Source organism: Nilaparvata lugens, chromosome 10, assembly GCF_014356525.2.
Source record: "Nilaparvata lugens isolate BPH chromosome 10, ASM1435652v1, whole genome shotgun sequence".
NCBI classification, from domain to species: domain Eukaryota; kingdom Metazoa; phylum Arthropoda; class Insecta; order Hemiptera; family Delphacidae; genus Nilaparvata; species Nilaparvata lugens.
The window spans coordinates 28,881,845-28,902,430 of record NC_052513.1 but is presented as its reverse complement, the minus strand read 5'-3'; the positions used below and the strand labels follow the sequence as shown (position 1 = coordinate 28,902,430).

Here is a 20,586-nt window from a genome sequence, read left to right as displayed (position 1 = left end):
AACATAGACATGAAAAAAGGGGTTCAATTGCGATTTATATTGTAGTTCTGATTTTTTGATAAATTGTTTGTATACATTAAAGAATTTCAGGATCATTTTTTTTAAATTCTTTTGTATTAGATACAGGTAGCTTATCCTAAAAATCAAGTACTTTCTGTTCATTTTCCAGTTTTCAGCCATTTCCGCCAAATGCAGTAATTAGACAGAAAAAAACGCCTGTTTGAAACGATATAAATTGTCATCACCACTGTACCATATACAACTGGACTTGAAAGATTGACTCTTTATATCGGATATCAAAAATACCTACATTCTTTTTTAGGAGTATTATTGTAATCGATTACATTAGAATTTGTGTTAAAAATAAGCTTAAAATGGATAAATATAATTCATTTATACATTCATTTATCCAATAAATATTTATTTATCATAATGATTCATATACATTCCTGTCAACTATGCACATTGAAATTCTATTGAGTTAGTTTTTTTCTTTTTTCTCAATTAAGAGATCAGATAAAATCCATGAAACTCGATAAAAGCAGATAACTTTGAGGAATTTTACAAATTAATTACTTGAAAATGAAGATTTTGAGTCGATAATTTGAAAGCCTGAGTCACCAAGTCACTAAAACCTATTGACAACATCTTATTACCCTGCTTATTATTACCGCTACGTTGCCGTTGACCACTTGTTGCTGGATAGGCTGGGCAATGTCAATATTGCTTAGGCCTTATTTTTGATCAGTGGACGGCCTCAGTCACTACCTCTGTAAAGCCATAGTGTCAGTTCCCTCGTCATGTATGACATCAAGACATCTACTTCTCATCATGCTTATTAAGAATGTTTATTAATGATACAGGTCACAACGTCACAAGTAGTTAATTACAAAATACTTCTCGATAGGTGAGTCAATTTCAACTGCGTATCAATATTATATAAATGAATGAAAAAGCAATGATCAAATATTTTGAAGGAATATTAGCTAAATAACTGAATGCATTTCTAGGTTGTGGAATAACACAGAAGAGAATTGGAAGAGAGTGAAGTCAGGTCTCAGAAAAACGCACATGAAGTTCATAGTTGGCTCAAGTCTACTAATCTACCCAGAACAACCGTGGCTGGCCTTTAATTTAACAATGGGTCTACTTGGTCTGAGCTTACTATCCTTTTTCGTTGTGGTGGGAGCAGTGAGTCTGTTCTACGCTCGCCACGATCCTTTAGCGTTTGTAGAGATAGCTCACGGCTACAGTATTGTTGTGGCTCTCTGGTTGCTAATTACACAGCACTACATGTGCAAAATGTCCATTCTACACGACATGTTCAAAGTGATTGACGCTGACGTATTTCAGTACAGCACTGTTTCCGGAATAGATGAAGACGACAAGGCTAGACAATCTGTGAAAACATTATTCGAGGATGTTTTCCAGCGAGGTTTCCAATACATCATCTCAATCGGTACCGTCCTACTGTGTGTGGCCCCCGTAATAATAAGAATGTACGCTTCTGAGGATAGAAAGAAGATCAAACAACTTAACTACGATCTTCCTGTGCCGTTTTGGATCCCTTTCAACACAGACACCAAACATGGATTCTTAATTGCTTATATTTTGGTTTGCACCCTCATCTTACAAGTAGCTGTCTATCTTCTAGCAGCGATTCCGTTTCTGGTATACAATGTTCTTGCCTTGCGCTTGCAGTACGATATTTTGCAAAATTCAATTATAAACGTGGAATCTAGAGCTTTTGAAAGATATGGCTTGGTGAGAGGTTTAAATGGTAATCTGAAGCCTGAGATGATTCACGGCGATTTCTTGTATGAAAGATGTGTTCGTGAATGTTTGAAAGAGAACATCCTTCACCATATTACAATTGTCAGGTAAGAATAGTTTAATGTTTTTAATTATTTATTTATTAAATACTTCTGATATAAGGGATTCTAATCATTCAGCGAGCAGTTTAGAAATCCAGCTCCATTGAAATCTGATAAGTTATTCTATTATATTGGTGTGTGATTTGTAATATTAATAGTGGAATGCAAGCCGTACTATTGTAATAGCACAATTATTTCCATTTATATTCAATAGATAAAATACATATTGTTCTGATTTTATGACAAGAAACATTGAAACTATCAAGAGCTATCTATAACGATCATAAATATAGTCACTTATCGAAAGTACATATTACCTTGGTTTTAGTGAGATTCATTGTAAGCTACTACTCATTGTAAGCTGACAGCTCCTGAATACAGTTGTAAGAGTTGTTACAGCTGTTGGAACTTGAGATAGCGGCTGAATATCTCTGGAAAAAGGAACAAAAATGAAAAGCGGCTGAATATCTCTGGAAAAAGAAACAAAAATGAAAAGTGGCTGAATATCTCTGGAAAAAGAAACAAAAATGAAAAGCGGCTGAATATCTCTGGAAAAAGAAACAAAAATGAAAAGTGGCTGAATATCTCTGGAAAAAGAAACAAAAATGAAAAGCGGCTGAATATCTCTGGAAAAGGAAACAAAAATGAAAAACGGCTGAATATCTCTGGAAAAAGAAACAAAAATGAAAAGCGGCTGAATATCTCTGAAAAAAGAAACAAAAATGAAAAAATGACTGGTGATAGCCTATATGGCGAGCTACTTTGAAAATATGAATTCAGATTCACAATAGAACTAGTATGGTTATATTAATAATAAGAAGAATAGGCTGAGTGCTACTGATTTACAATAGCTCTTTGCAGTTCGTTTATTAATTTATTAAATACCATGCATTTTATAATTTTCCCAGGTATTTTAATCTATATAAATCATTTACTTCAAGTATTTATGGTGTTTTGATTGGATTGAGCTTAATAATTCTTGCATCTTTGTCCGTTGTGCTAATCAAGGTAAGGATCATTATTCTGTGAAAATATAGTATGCATTTGTTAATATCATGTATAAATTTGATTTTTGCTATGTATAATTATTCATGTGAATAAATGAATATTTGCTAAACCAAAACAATCAACAACACCGTGTATGATATACAGAAAAAAATGAAAGAAATTAAGAAATGATAATAAGGTACACTTATGCATACTGTTAGGGAACCTAAAATATAAACATTGGTTTCAAATAGAAAAGATGGTAGTACAAATATATTATTAATAATCCTATCAAAGTTTTATCCTACTGAGAAAGCAGGACAACTTTAATTAAATAATAATAATATTATTGTTCAATTATATTATTTTTGTCATGTTCATTGTACTAATCCTGGTAATTGGCAATATATGCAACTGATAACAACTAATATAACATGTTGCAAGTCGTAATTAATTTTGTCAAATTTAATTACTTGAGAAAGCCGCAATTTTTAATCATGGTTTGCATAATCGTAACGAACTGCTCTGTAACAAACAATGTGAACTATAAATTGATTTAAAAGCAGAGTTTTTATAATAATATTCTAATTGAGGGACCAAATAAGTTACTTTTGCAATAATTAATAGCTATATTCGATGTAGCATTGAATAATTTATACTATAAAACGACTATAGTACTACTACTACTACTAGATATTGAATATTCTACAGAAGTACCTACACCTACACTATTATTGGCGACGACGATTAATAATTATGGTTATACTAAAATAAAGTATGTCATTGAAAGTTGAATTTAATTATCATGAATTATTATTTTAATAGTTTATCGAATAGTGTAATGGTTAGGAGAGAGAAATATGTAAGTGTAAAAAACCACCAAAAACTATTAATTTATGTTATCTAACCCAGACCTTGACTTGCAGACCAAAAATCCAACTCACTCTAGTTTGTATAGCATGGAGTTAAAATCATGATATTGCCTTCATGAAACGTGATAAAACCACGTTTTATCTAAGAATAAGAATAAGAATAAGAATATTTTTATTGCCGTTAAACAAACTTAATTGCAATAGGCTACGTCAAAAATACAGTCAGTTTTTTAAAAATACTATGTATACATATAATTAAATATTCTTAATAATACAATAAATAATATAATACTACTATAATAATACCTATAATGAAATACAGTCTAATTCTTTAGAGATTATTATTTTTGAATTGTATTTGTGTCAGATACTAGGTATTCATTTATATTATAAAAAGGGTGGTTCTTTAACCATCTTTTTAAAACATGTTTAAAAGATTTTTCCGGCAGATTCCGCACCCATAGAGGAAGTTTATTGAACATCAGTCGTCTCTGATAAAGATGACTCTTGTGAGTTTTTGATAATCTAATTTGAGGAATAGCAAGATCTGATCGATTTCTAGTGTTATATGAGTGTCCAATACTGTCATACTTATAGAGATTATTTTTTACTTGCATTAAATTGTTATAGATTTATTATCATGCGCACGGAAATAGTTTCTCAACAATATTCTGAATTCAATAATGCTGAATCACATGAATAAACATTTTTCAGACGAAACTTTTCTCATTCGAAACGGTGAAATTTGCATTTTTCTTTATTGTGGAGCTCGTCATAGTGTTTGGCTATTGCTTTTTGGGATCGTACATTACTGAGGCAGTAAGTATATTGAATCAATATAGTCATATTTGCTACAAATCAATATAACTGTGAAGTGGCAAATTACAACGAGCTTTTCATTCAGACAATGGAAAAACACAAAATATAACTTATATATAAATTAACTGTAACCGTAAATAAAATATGTGAAATAAAATTGTACATAGAAATTCAATTTTTATGAATATCCATTTAAATGTCTTTCTGGTTTTTTAAAAGAATGTCTGATAGTTGAGAATACTTTTGGATGATTAAAAAGAGTTACTGAAGTGTTAAATCAACAAAGTTGATGAATAAAATTTGGAAAATTTGTGGGCTACAATCAGAGACTGATTATGTAGCTTGATGTAACAATGGAATTTATATCTTATTGCATTTCCACTGTAGCCTACTTAATTTCTCCATACTATTATATCCCAATCCTCCAATATTAAGTTAATTATAATTATATTGGGTTTCTTATAGTGAGAGAATTAATTCATTATTAATTTTTATAGAGTGATAAAATTCCAAACGCTATCTACAATACTTCATGGATTAACTTGCCAACTAGTCAGAGAAAAACATTGCTAATATTTCAAAATAGAGTAAAACGTAGCGAAAAGTTGAAAGGAAGTGGACTCTTTGAAATTAATTTGAAATTATTCGTACAGGTACGTAAATCTGTGTTGGTATTTATTGATGTGAATGATATTCACCTTATTATCATGGAATGGGCACATAAAATTTGATAAACTGGTGATATTTTATTATGAAGTCGTTGGCTAGTGATGGAAAACCTTCCTACCACACAGTAATGGGGTAGTGCTGTAGTGAAAACAAGAAAAAAAAAGAAGTATCCTGCTGAGTACCATATTATTTTAGAAAAAAATTGGAAGTTTATCAATGGGTCCCTTCAAGATTTGGAACAGTCATTTCATTTGAATAAGTATGTTTCATTTCATCTTGATTGTATAATGTTCATTACAATAAATACTGATGCTTGATTTCATATTCTAACAAATTCTTGTTATAAAGGACTAGAATTTAATCATATTTTCATTTTCTTTATAAAATACATCCAAGTTTTTTTTTCAGGACAATTTCTTTGAAACATTTTTGTTACAGATAGTACGTACAACCTATTCGATATTCAATATTTTCTCATCAATGCATTAGTGAAGGAGACAGTATAAAACTACTCAAAAGTAATTTTTATGAAGTCGATACTCGTTCATGAGGTAAGATTTAACATTAGCAATGAATTATTTGGAAAAAATCAAATTAGAAGATTTTGTTCCTTCTTTCTTGTGATGTGTTCTAAATATTCTTATTGACTACTATTTTGTTTCATTTTAGACTATCTAAAGTCTTCACATTCTTTGGAGATTTCATCATAGATAACGATCAACTGCTCAGGGGGACAACATTTAATAATAAAATCCACTCATTATATTATATAATTTTATTGATTCTATACTGTACTAGAAATGAATAAAGCAGTCAGTATTCTTGGAACTTATTCTATCAACACCATTTCCAGCCAACCAATTCCATTATTATTAAAATAAATAAAGCAATCAGTATTCTTGGAATTTATTCTATCAACACCATTTCCAGCCAACCAATTCCATTATTATTACAATTTTGAATGTCTATCAAAATGTGAAGGATAAAATTGTTTGGCTTATGAAAGTTTTCACAGATGATTTTTATTACATAGATTTTTAGATAGCTAAAAAAAAAGAAACAGATGTATTATTTCTTGGTCGTTGGCCACAGTCGCATAAACAAAAACGTACCTTTACCCAGGAAGGAACTTATGTTAGAATATTACTTCATTCACACTCACAAGAGTGATGGAACTACCAACTACTGTATTATCATTGTACAGTAAACACATATATATATAGTAGTCTACTTTCCAATTTAAAGTATTAACACAAACATAAATTTGGCCCTTATAGCTCTATTAATTATATGAACACTTGACTATCTGAAACCTGAAAGTCTAATGCATAGAAAGTGAAAGAGCCTATTAATTCCCAAAATATATTGTAAGAAATGATTGTTTCAAAGTTATTATATTGATATTGATAGAAAGTCTGATAAAACAGCAAGTGTTCTCAGAAAAAGCGGAAAACCATATAAGAAAAAGTATTGTTGTGTTTTATCAAGCATGTATCGGATGAATACATTAAACCGTTAGTCTCGGCTGCCTAAAAATTACCTGTTGTTAGGTAATGTAATGTAAGAGGCTCTGAAATTGATCAGGTGCGACCTGAAAACTCTCACCAGACGTAGCTGTGACACACGATATTAACAATATTATTTAACACAATTTATTCTCTCAACATCATCTATCTATATCTCTACCTCTATATCTCTATCACTTATAGAGACTTCAAAAACTTTGATGAAGCCGCCTTCCTGACTGATGTGGCTCAGACTCCATGGCATCAAATTGAAGCATTACCCTCAGTTGATGACATGGTCAAGACTTTCGAGAATTGGACTTTGACTTTGTATGACAAACATGCACCTTATGTGACAAGGAGGATTAATAGAAAACGACGAGTACCGTGGATGACTGAAGACATACTTAAGATGATGGGACGTAGAGACAAAGCACATAGAAAATTTAAAAAGACATTTGACTTGGACAGTTTGATAGAGTATAGGAGCCTTAGAAATAGGGTTAAACAGGAATTACGGAACTCAAAGATTAGGTACTTGAATTCGTTTATGACAAACAATAGACAAGACTCTAAATCACTTTGGCAGGGAATAAAAGAATTCGGGCTTGGCAAACAGAAATCGAATCCACAAATTGACTTACCATTGAACAATATAAATGACCATTTCGTTTCACACTCTAACCAACGCGACGAAGTTGTCATTGCTAATCACATCAATGATCTTGAAGAGCAGGTTACAAACTTAGATTTACCAATCACTGATCAATTTCATTTCCATCCAATCTCAGAAGAAGACACTTTCAGAGCAATTCAACGTATTCATAGTAATGCCACGGGTGTAGACAAAATTCCTATTAAATTATCAAGAAGATGTTATTTGCTGTTTTACCAACCATTACATACATTTTCAACAAGTCACTTGAAGAAGGCATTTTCCCTGAAAACTGGAAGTTTGCTCTGGTTCGCCCTCTAAATAAAGTTCCATCACCCAATAAAGTTGAGGATTTTAGACCAATCAGTATTTTACCTGCATTGTCCAAAGTGCTAGAAAGACTCATTCATGCTCAAGTTGTAAAATTTCTAGACAACAATAGTAAGCTTCATAACTTTCAATCAGGCTTTAGAAAATTCCATTCAACTGAGACAGCTCTGCTTCGTGTCACTGATGATATAAGGTTAGCTATGGACCAAAGGAAATGCACCATCCTCACCCTATTTGATTTTTCTAAAGCATTCGATACTGTTGATCATACAGTCCTTCTGAATAAGTTGGCTATTCTTGGTTTCAGTCACAACTCGTTAGTTTGGTTTAAATCCTATCTATTAGGTAGGAAACAATGTGTATCTGTCGGTGACAAAAAATCAACTTGGAAAAACGTTATGCATGGAGTACCACAAGGTTCAATTTTAGGCCCTCTCCTCTTCACTTTGTATGCTAATGACCTTTCTTCCATTATCAAATTCTCCAGTTTCCATACTTATGCAGACGACCTTCAAATCTATTTAAGCTGTCCCATAACAAAAATTAATGAAACAGTTGGAATAATGAATCAGGATATCAATTCGATAGTGGAATGGACAAAGAAAAATGGCCTCAAGCTTAATCCCATCAAAACACAACCCATTATAATTGGATATTCTCGTCTTATAAACAATATTGACCTTGAATCGATTCACAAAATTAGTGTAGACGGTAATGACATTCCTTACTGTAGCTCAGTTAAAAATTTAGGCATTATTATGAATAATACTCTTGACTGGTCAGAACAAGTGAACAAAACTTGTAAAAAGGTATTCTCAGCCATGCATGCATTGAAGAAAATGCACGATATCCTCCCTAGAAACATTAAATTATTATTGGTTCAATCTCTCATCTTCCCACATTTAATGTATTGTAATTCTGTTCTTAACGATATGCAAGTCACTCTGAATGATAAACTACAGCGTTGCCAAAATTATTGTCTACGTTTCGTCTACTCTCTCCAACGCCATGATCATATCACCCCAGCCCACATTGCTAGTTCAACATTAAAGCTTCCCGATCAGAGGCTTTTTCGAATAGTCAAGCTTGTTAGAGATATATTGATATACGGTAATCCGAACTATTTTAAAGATGATTTCAAATTTGTCTCTGAAGGTAGGAGGATAGATGCTTCACATACTAGAACCGGAGAAAGTACTTTAAGGATACCCAATCATCGAACTACTATTTTCACAAAATCCTTCTTAGTCAGTGCCTGTCGTGCATGGAATGCACTTCCTGTTTCTATCAGGTCCATCGAGAGCCGAGCGAGCTTCATCCTAACTTTAAAAAAACATCTTTTGGAACAAATGACTGAAACTGTCCGGCCCTAGAACGATCACATGACATCCATCCCCCACCCATCCCACAAATACAAACCTCTAAACCATGTTATAGAACGAATTGTATATATATATATATATATATATATATATATATATATATATATATATATATATATATATATATAAACTCATGTTATTTCAATTATCCACTGCATAATGCTGTATATTACTGAAAGTTGATAACCCTGATCTACTTTCAGCCTACTTCATTTTATTTATTTGATCTTATCTACCTATATAATTATTTTACTCTATCAATTTTCTGTTTTTTTTCTCTTTAATATTCATATTGATTAAAACTTTTACAATATTTCCATTAATAAATAAATCCTTAGTTTAAATAACGAAATTAACGTTTTGGTAGAGAGTTAGTGGGGAGGATATGTTTAATATTCTTTCCGAAGAATGGACATTGATATGTCCAAAGCTCCGCCAATTTATGTAGATGCATAACAATATGATTATTATCTAGAGTTATTATATTACAAACTGCTTTTTCATATCATATACAGTTCAATAATTATTTTCTTAGTCTATATTATGTAAATTCATCTATAATTTTGCTGTATTGTAAGCTATTGTATATAAGTGTATAAGCCAGTATATATTGTAATCTACATAAATAAAGTACTCAATCAATCAATCAATCAATACCTCCATAAAAATAAAAATTAAGTTTGTGCCAAAACTAAACAACTACCATAATATGATAAAATTGATAAAAATAATTTGAATATACTGAGAATATGATTATAGAGGCATACCGTATATAATTAATTCACCATAATTTTGATGATTTAATTATATTTATTCATTTATTCCGTTCTTGTACATTGCCTACACTGCAGGCATAAGTACTCAGGCAACTGAAATTATTGCATTATAAAAATGGCGCTGCAGCATACTCAGATCTGGAAACCCCAGGGTTTGAAGTTCAATCCAGTCTATATATTTTTTTTCAATAAGTTTTAGAATTTAATGGCGATAATCCATTGAGGATTATCAATGAGGAGCTAAATTCATGACCCTGGAATAGACATAATTTTCATGATTCATAAAACTGGTCTTTCCATAAATAATGGGTTGATGAGGGGCATGCTAGAGAGAGGAAAAGAGCCTATTCGTTGACCTATTGGTCTTTTCTATATGCTCAAAAATTCCAGGGTCAATACAACATTTCATAATAAGCTAGAGGTTACTGAAGTTAAATGGCAGACGACTGCTGCACTTTCTTGAATTTCTAATTTAATAGAATTATTTATTTTTATGGCAGCCATTATGGTTGGCAATGAAAAAAGGAAGCCTTCACAATTATTGATCTAGGTTGTGGATTTCACCAGCAGTTCATACACAGCAGTGAAAAGTTGGTCTAGGTCGTCGATTTCATCAGTTTATACACAGGACTTGGTTTTTCAAAAATTTTATAATCTCTTCCTAGTGTCTAATAATTCTTATACTAGAATTTCCAGGCAAAATTAAATTTGTAGACGCATTAAAAATCCCACAAAATAATACTGTACATTAAACAAGGTTTTGGTAGAGTTAAAAATGTGAGTAAATACTGTTAATTTTTGTGTAGTTGAGAAGTTGATATTGTGGTAATTATTCATATTGAATGAAAAAGACTAAGAAATTGTCAAAAACCAAAGATTTATTGATACTTAGAAAGACCGGTTTCGGTTATTACACCATTGTCAATCTCTGATAAACTGGAGAGATTGACAATGGTGTAATAACCGAAACCGGTCTTTCTAAGTATCAATAAATTTGTGGTTTTTTGACAATTTCTTAGTCATTTTCTTTCAAAATACTGTTAACTCATGCTATCAATAATAATGATGTTTGATGTTTTATGATTGTCATGATCAATCATGCTCAATGATTGCAGTAATCAAATCTCATTTAATAAATTGTCCAGTTAATCTGGGAACACCTGTTGGTGCTAGTATTACTTAAATGGACTTCTAACACAGGAAAACGTACACTATGAACTTGTTAATTAAGAATATTATAGGACATAAAAAACGTATGTCTTTTGATACAACATTTTCAAAGGTCTTAAAACGAGCTATATAACTTTAAGGTCTAAAAACGAGTTATACGAAACATTTTTTTCGAAAAATGGAAGCGTATTTTTTTAATACACAAAATATAAAATTATGAGGTCAAAATTTCCTCATTTTTTGGTTTTGTATGGGAATAACCTCATGAAAAATAAATATACAAAATACCATGGAATGTTATATGACATTAATTGAGATCTATTCATCCTTGAAAAGCTGAAATGGAAATCAACTCTAAATCTTGATTAAGAGCCGAGACATACTTGTTTCATAAAACCTTTGCAGTTTTGAACTTGGATGAGAAGCAAGCGGTGGAATGATGGGGCTCTGCGGTTCCAGGCTATGTGGCTACTAGATTATAGTACATATTTTTCCATAGTGACTTGTGATGAAGTGGATGTACCTCTCATAGATAGTTAATATCTTTAAACCTCTTTGCCAAATCACTTTATGGAGTAGGAGACCTCCATCATATATGATGTGTAACTGTGCTACAGATACATACTTGATTGTAGTGTTGAGAAGCTTGTTCATAACTGAGTAGGGGATTTCCTCATTCCCCTGTCACTGAATAGTGCTAATGTATAATAGCACCCTACAAAAATAATTCAGCTTCCACTTATTTTTCGCGTAAAATCCTGTTTTTTCCACTTATTTGTCTCGTAAAATCCTGTTTTGTCTTCATTGACTGGGCTAATACTGGCATTAATCGCAGTAATGCTCCTACATTTTTATTTCTAATAATGGGTTTGTTGAATATGGGAGTATGATCTATTACCGTACAGATTGACAAAAAAGATGGAATTGAATTTCTATACACATCAGGTATTAAAATTCTACAAACACACCTAGGCCTATTTCTAACTTCTCCAGGCATTAGCCATAGAATTAAATCTATGAGACTCGATAGAATGATTGGTAATTCTAATTATCAATTGGCAGTTCTTCTTCATATTCTTCTCGAACTAGCTAATTAAATGATTTTTAATAACTATAATTACTCATTTCCTACTATGTAAATAGAGATTTGGTATAAAAAATACAAACCCCAGAGCTTGTTACTATGATTTTTGACAAGAGTAGTAGAATTCACTGTGCATGACGGATAAATTAAATTCTGGATATGCATACGTTGAATAAAAAGATATAGGATGAATAGATTCTAGAACTGAAGTAAATTTGAGCCTTTGGGATTAATGCAAAAAGTAAGAGCTTTGTCTGGTCACTAGTGTAGCCAGCTCTTCCACCGTAGGGATACCATAATTGGTGTCCCGCTGGTGTCCTGGAATAAGGAGACCGCTGTCTCTCACCACCACTCTTGGCAAACAAACAAGTTGCGGGGTATTAGTTTTGATGGCGTTAATAAGACTAGGGACACCAGTTTAGGCAGCATTATATTGGTGGCCAAACACCAGGTTTTATAGTTTGGTGTCTCACTCGAGTAGCCAGCCAGGCCAGGTGTCACAGCCTGGTGTCCTGATGTAACACGAGCCTTAGGTTCATATTACACAAGGAACTAGTGGTGTCTTATTGCTGTCCCAAACCTGGTGTCCTAATGAAAAGTAACCTTGAAATATATCTGAACGCGTTTCTAGGTTGTGGCAAAACACAGAAGAGAATTGGAGGAGAGTGAAGGCAGGTCTCAGAAAATCGCACATGAAATTCATAGTTGGCACAAGTCTTCTAATCTACCCAGAACAACCGTGGCTGGCCTTTAATTTAACAATGAGCCTACTTGGTCTGAGCCTACTATCCTTTTTCGTTGTGGTGGGAGCAGTGAGTCTCTACTATGCTCGCCACGATCTTGTGGCGTTTGTGGAAATAGCTCACGGTCACAGCATCGTGGTAGCTCTATGGTTTCTCATCACTCGCCACTACTCGTCCACCATGTCGCTCCTACACGAGATTCTACAAGTGATCGACAGCGACGTATTCCACTACAAAACCATCTATGGCAGAGACGAAGACAACAAGGCTAGGCAATCTGTGCAAACATTTTTCAAAGACGTTTTCCAGCGAGGTTTCCAGTACACCATCTTGTTCGGCACCGTCATACTATGTGCGGCACCTGTTATAATCAGCATGTACAGTTCTGACGATAGAAAGAAGATCAAAGAACTCAACTACGATCTTCCTGTGCCGTTCTGGATGCCTTTCAACACAGGCACCAAACATGGATTCTTTATTGCTTATATTATTGTTTGTGCTCTCATCTACCAAGTCAACTTTTATCTTATGGCGGCTGTTCCGTTTCTCGTTTACAATGTTCTTACGCTGCGCTTGCAGTATGATATTTTGAAAAATTCAATTATGAACGTGGAGTACAGAGCTATTGAAAGGTATGGTTGGGTGAGAGGTTTAGGCAATGATCTGAAGCCTGAGATGTTGAAGGGTGATTTGCTGTATGAGAGATGTGTCCGTGAATGCTTGAAAGAGAACATACTTCATCATATTACAATTGTCAGGTGAGGATGATTTTTAAATACAGTATAACTAATCAATCATTCTTTATCAATTCTTCTATTTATTGAAAAGTTTATTGAATCATTAAAATGGAAATCTAACCAATATAAAGCCCTAGAAGCTAATAATGAACCTTCAAAACTCCGAAATTTATTGTTTTCAAGAATTTGTTTCACTTTCTAAGTGGAGGGTCAAATTTTCTTAGTGCTATGATATATAATAATTTAATAATGCTTACGAATAGTTAGTGAGTTTGTCACAATACAGCAGTTTATTTTTCTTCTTTGAAGCAAAGTTCAAGTTTTGGCCAGCTCCGACTCACAATATTCAGCTTCATATAATATATGATTTTTTATTGAAGAAGTGTGTCATCTCATTTAGCATAGATATAAATCAATGATTTAAATCTATGAAACCTATCATAGATTGCCCCTTATTACAAAAGTTTGGAGTTTCAGATCCATTACAAAAATATTCATTAATATTAATTCTATTAATTCTTGATAGAGAAATTCATCCTACTGATTTTCTGACTGTGTCAACAACTCAGCATATATGTAAAATAAATTTATTTAAATAATGTTAAACGAAGTTCCAATTATGCAATTTGAATAGATGCAATATATATAAAAATATATAATTTCTTTCCATTTGAATAGGCTACTAATTTATTTAAAATTGAAACAATATCCAAACGAACGGATGATATACTAGGTGTCTGATAAGTCACTCCCTATTTTTATACAGCTATAATTTCTTTATCTATGAACCAATTTTGTTAGAACTACGTTTGTTAGATAGATAGAGCACTCCTTGAGGTTGTGTTTAACACCAATTTCCATTTCTTCCAGTTAAAAAATGCCCCCTCTCTTGACTGTGGAAGAACGAGCGCCAAAATAACAGCTCGTTATGAGGTCTGGGGATCTGTGGTGCGAGTACAAAGGTGGTGGCGGGCTGAACGAGGGATCCATGCAATACTGAATGCAAAAACTGCTAAAGATTCCCATTCCAAATTACTAACAACAGGGAGTGTCGCAGATGCAAGACGATCAGGAAGACCATCAACGTCAAGGACAGCAGAGAACGTTGAGTTCGTGAAATGTTCATGAAGAGCCCTAAGAAATCACTGCGTCAAGGATCTCGTGAAAGTGGTCTTTCACATTACTCTGTTGCAACGATTCTTGAGAAAGATCTCAGTGATTTTGCATCCAGTATTGCATGGATCCCTCGTTCAGCCCGCCACCACCTTTGTACTCGCACCACAGATCCCTGGACATCATAACGAGCTGCTATGTTGGCTCATTCTTCCACAGTCAAGAGCGGGGGCATTTTTAAACTGAAACAAATGAAAATTGATGTTAAACAAAGCCTCAAGGAGTGCTCTATTTAACAAAGTAGTTCTAACAAAATTGGTTCATAGATAAAGAAATTATAGCTGTATAAAAATAGGGAGTGACTTATCAGACACTCTGTAGTATTACCTAGTTATTAAAAACACTCTAGGCTTACCTTTTGGCTTGAATGGGACTACGTGTATGCTTAAGAATTTAGAATACAGTTGATGTTGGAGCTTTCAGCTAGAGTCAGGTTACTCTACTCTGAGAAAGACACAAAATTGGAAAATTTTAACTGAGAAGGAGATAAATAGATTCAAATTTACAATTATTGTTCTGATATCCATGATAAAAGTGTGAGATTATTGTGTATTAAAATTTGTAATATTCATTTATGACTTGATTTCAGTTATTGGATTTACTTGATCGAACTTTGTATTATTAGTTCATTCTGTAATAAACTTAAAACAAAATGTTCATAAAACATTATCATACAATTGTAAGGTTCACCATAGAAGTTATAATGGCAGTATAAAAAGAAAAGATAACAGCGTGGCCGATTCTCTGCCTTGCGACTGCCTTCTATAGAATATATAGCAGATATCTGATGAAATATTGCCTGTCATTCTCTTTAAAAGTGATCAATTATTATTTTTTATTCGTCAAGAAAATATATTTTCAATTATTTAATAATAGATTTTTATGATTGATATTGAATATTTTTCAATTAATTACATATTTCTACATTATTGGAGAACGATCTGGCAACTTTGCAGAGATAGAAAAGGGTGGTGCTATCTGCTTTGTCGAATGATAGACAATGAAATCACCACAATGTTAATCGAATACTGCCATTATAACGTGGACCTCACTATAGGAAGATGATACGAAGATAATACAAGGATGATAGACAAGGATAGCAACACCAATGCTAATCAAATACTGCAATTTATAACGTGGACCTCACTATAGTAGAAACAAGTGCTCTTCGCAAGTCATTCACCAATTTTCTTAAAATTATTTTTGCAGGTATTTAAATCTATATAGAACATTTACTTCAACTATTTATGGTGTATTGATTGGATTAAGCTTGGTAATTCTTGGATCTTTATCCGTTGTGCTAACCATGGTAAGAGTCATTATTTTGAAGTTTCATTTTATTGAGAGGGACTGAGTATAGGTTACCTCTGGAAACATAATATGAAATATTTACGTATATCACTAAATTTCGTATCAAATAGAAAACAGAAAAACTCAAATAGAATGTAGGATAGTTTGTTGAAATAGGCCTACTTTGAAAGTATGAAGCATTCATAACTAACATGTACAAAATGTGAAACTTCAAATCGTTATAGTTCAGGCCTTAATTGAGTTAATTGTATTTTAATGATAATGCAATTCATTTTCCAAGGTTTATTTCACTAACAAAGATATTTTGAAATTAGAGATTATCCTCTATTTTCGTGCACTTAACTGATATGTCATTCAAATTATAGATACGGTATCATAAAATAACGTTGTGACTATCCTTTTAGTATTAATAATATTTTTAATTTGTTAATATCCTACATGACACAAAGAATTCAAATGGATAAATTTTTTTCAGATAAACTTTTTCTCATTCGAAACAGTGAAGTTTGCATTTTTCTTCATTTTTGAGCTAGTCATAGTGTTCGGTTATTGCTTCTTGGGATCATATCTTACTGAGGCTGTGAGTACATTCAATCAATATTTATTATTTTTTGAATAAAATACAACTTTAAATATCTCCAAAGATCTTAAATTTGGCAAATGAAAAAGGAATAGATCTTCTATCTTTACTAGTATTGGACTATTCAAAAAGTTCTTTACTGTATCAGAAAGATTCTTTCAATAAACTTGATTTATTTTTCAACTGATTAAACATAAAAATCACAATAAGAAGAATTTTGAGGAAATTGAAGTGAATTATGATCCATTACAAATAATGTAGTAATCTTCAAAATATTATAATGATTAAGCACTTCAGTCCACTCTTTAATCTGACGTTATGTTTTCCATTCATTGTTATAGCAACTAACTTCAATGTGGGGATTGAAATGTTCAATCTGTAACAATTGATCATTTGACAATGGAATTTGAAGGGAATGACTGGAACACAAATTTTTACTTTGCAGCTCAATTGAAACATGTAAGGAGTTGAACGTAGCAAAAGTGCGCATCTCTAGCCCATCTGTTGAATGCGTGGAACCGCAAATTTGACACTTTTGTTTGTTGCAGAGTTGAAAATCTCATCACCCACATTGAAGCTGCTATAACAATGGAACTAAAATATGAAACAGTGAAATAATACATCAGATCAAAGCGATTTTATGCTCTACAAACTTACAATATGCATTCATTTTCACGACGCATTGTTGGAGAGTAAAAGAGCAAAAATTGGATGAAAACATGTTATTTCAACAATTTTACACTTTCAAGAGCGAATATCTCAAAAACTGTTTAAATATAAAAAAACTTCACAGTACAAAAATTGTAGAGAATTTATCAAGCTTTATTTTTGAATAGTTAGACATGTCTGACATGACAATTCATGTCATTTCAAACATTCTCTCCAAATTCATTCATCAATCAACTCAAAACTAAAGTTGCTGCAACAGTCGTAGGAAAATGTTTTAACTTGTGAAATATATCAGAGTTGAGAGAATTAGATGCTCTATAAGATCATAATCACAATCAGCATGAATTTTTTCATAAATTCTTCAAAAGTTATAAGAGCAAAGATAGCAAAGAATTGGAGACAAACGTGAAACTCTATATATATATATATATATATATATATATATATATATATATATAATATATATATATATATATATATAAATAAAGTATATATGTTGAGAGCACATGTCTCGATTAGACCAGGTCCTGTGTCTCGATTAGACCAGGTATCGTTTAGACGACCTGGTATAATCGAACTACTGGGTTAATCGAAACGGAATGCTACGATTAGCCCAGTAGTTCGATTATACCAGGTCCTGTGTCTCGAATATACCAGGTTTTTTTTATACCACCTGGTACAATCGAATTACTTGGCTAATCGAGACGGAATGCTTCGTTTAACCCCTGGTACAATCGAACTACTGGGTTAATCGAAGCATTCCATCTCGATTAGCCCAGTAGTTCGATTGTACCAGGTTTTGGAGCTTCATTGTAGAATAGGACCTGGTCTAATCGAGACACTCCCTTCGAATGTTATTCATATTTTGAAGTGATTGCTATCTGAATATAATTTGCCTTGATGTATGCCAATAATATGATCATATTTTTAATATCAGAGTTAGCCTACAATTTACAGTATATTCAAAATAATTTAATGTTGCAGATAGTACGAACAACCTACTCGTTATTCAATATTTTCTCATCAATGGATAATTGAAGAATTTGATAAATAAAATTACTTAAATGTAGTTGAAATTTGATCGAGAGGTGAGTGAGAAAAATATTACATTATAACACTAAATAATTAACAAGTCTGTAAAGACCTTTAAAATTGGGTATTGAAAATATTATAACACTTGAAGGTTTTGCTACCTTTTTGGTGAACCTGGAATTGTTCCAAATAACTTTAGTAAACAGCTATTTTGTTTCATTCTAGATCGTCTGAGACGTCTCCACATTCCTTGATGAAGTCTTCGTCGACTATTTAGGGAGACTGAAATTTATATATCAATGAAAAAATATATATTACTACTTTCCTCATATTATCCTATATATTATCTTATACCTTTATTGACAAAGACTTGTATTCATTTTTTACTGTAGCTACTTGTAATAAATAAAGCAATATTCTCTTCAGGAACTTTAATAAAACTTATTTCTAGCCTATAAATTCCTTTATTATAACAGTTTTGAATTTCTATCACACAGTGTAGAAGATTGAATTGTAGTTTTGCTGTAATCCTTAACATGGTTTTTTCATCCATAATTCTTAATTTTTCTCATGATGCGTCCCAAGAGACTTATAGATGCCTTTTAGAGGCTATTCTAAGAGGCCTCTCAGGCTCTAATGGGTGCCTTGGTAGCTTTAAATTCAACTCTTTTGAATACCTCAATCATGATAATACAAGTTTGAAAAATAAATTAGTTTTATGATTTTTATAAGACAATCATTGAAATGTTTGAATTCCGAAAAAATAGAAAATGGTGCAGATGATAGATAGAGAATTGAAAATTACCACATAAATGGGTTTAGGAGTTTTTCCTTGCCAATATGAAGATGACAGATACCGAACAAATATATTTGTTTCGAATCTTCAAAAAGTGATTTTGTGCATAAAATTAACAAGATCCACATTAAGGAATTTTAAGGAAGATTTGAATAAATACTTCCAAGGCAGGTATTTCTGTAACTTTATAAAAACGTTATTGATTATTAAATTATGTTTTTTAATGATTGGTATTTTTTCAATAAATAATAACTTTTTCAATTCGTGTAACTTTAAAAGAAAGATTCAATTAGAATTAACAAAAAAAAACAATATTCGCCATGGCAAATTGATTTTTTAAAATGATTTATAATAATAACTTAATAACTTTTTAATTCGTGTAACTTTATAAGAAAGTTTCAATTGGAATTGATTTTTTAAAATGATTTATTCAAGAAGAGACAACTGGAGAATTGTGGTTGGAGACTGGGAGAATATTATTATTGATTGATTTGTAGTCCTTGGTTCGCGATTTGCACTGTTTCTCATAACTAATTTTTTAATGCAGCACCAAATTCATACAATACAAACCCGAGTCGTGGTTTGTACTGGTTTCTATAATTAACTTCGGTCTACTCGCAACAAAGCTCGAGAAACTAGTGAATTAATCAACAATCAGTAGTCAGTAGTGTCAATGTTTTCACTGAAACGAAAGTGAAAGACTTGCTGATGAATTAAAAAGCCTTGAGAGTATGAAAGTACGTTTTTAATTGAAATTAGAAATTAACACAGAAGGCTGAATCGGAACCACTCAACCAAATAAAACGAGAGACTACAACTGAATTATAATAAATTTATGGAATAGTACAACATAGCAACTCTCAGATTCTCTTGAAATTTGTATTTCAATAAACCAATAATATGATTTTGTAAGAAATAATAGTATCAGACAGTGGACCTTGTTGAATCATCATGCATTCAAATCAATACGTAACTGTAGAAAAACAAAGTGATTCTGGAATGCCAAAAAATTGCATTGCTAAAACTATCTCTTCTTCAAGAATATGAGGCGATTATTCACAAATAGAGGATCAAATAGTTTAATTCAAGATATAATTAGGAAATGAATTTGAAATAGATATTATTTATTTGTTCATAAGAGAAATTTATTATTGAGAACAGACATGTAAGTAGAGTAATGGAATCAAGTAAGAACTCATTTGAAAGTACCTACATCACTTTTAAGTAATGTGATCATTATTATTAAAATTATATATTACAACGAATGAATTAATAAATTCTGAATAGTTCAGAAGTGGGAAATTTCACTATTTGGAACTCAATAATTAAAGTTTGGATCTCATACATTTTTTTAATTGTAAATTCTAAAATTTTAAGTAGTCCAGTCAATATAGACATGAAGAATTTTAATCAATTGTTTGG

The 20,586-nt window shown here is 31.9% G+C and overlaps 1 protein-coding gene across 1 annotated transcript; it reads left to right on the top strand.

The window, feature by feature from the left end:
- Positions 1–1,140: 1,140 nt before the first annotated feature.
- LOC120353355 (odorant receptor 85a-like) lies at positions 1,141–5,954 on the top strand. The gene is made up of 5 exons (XM_039436673.1): positions 1,141–1,880; positions 2,783–2,882; positions 4,448–4,552; positions 5,050–5,205; positions 5,660–5,954. Exons 1-5 carry the CDS (start codon positions 1,141–1,143, stop codon positions 5,708–5,710), a joined length of 1,152 nt encoding a protein of 383 aa, XP_039292607.1. The 3' UTR covers positions 5,711–5,954.
- The last annotated feature ends 14,632 nt before the right edge of the window (positions 5,955–20,586 follow it).

Coding starts and splice junctions, on each gene's coding strand:
- LOC120353355 (XM_039436673.1), top strand. CDS start 1,141: ATGGGTCTACTTGGTCTGAGCTTACTATCCTTTTTCGTTGTGGTGGGA. Junction 2,883..4,447: donor TGTCCGTTGTGCTAATCAAG/GTAAGGATCATT, acceptor AACATTTTTCAG/ACGAAACTTTTCTCATTCGA. Junction 5,206..5,659: donor ATTTGAAATTATTCGTACAG/GTACGTAAATCT, acceptor TTTTTGTTACAG/ATAGTACGTACAACCTATTC.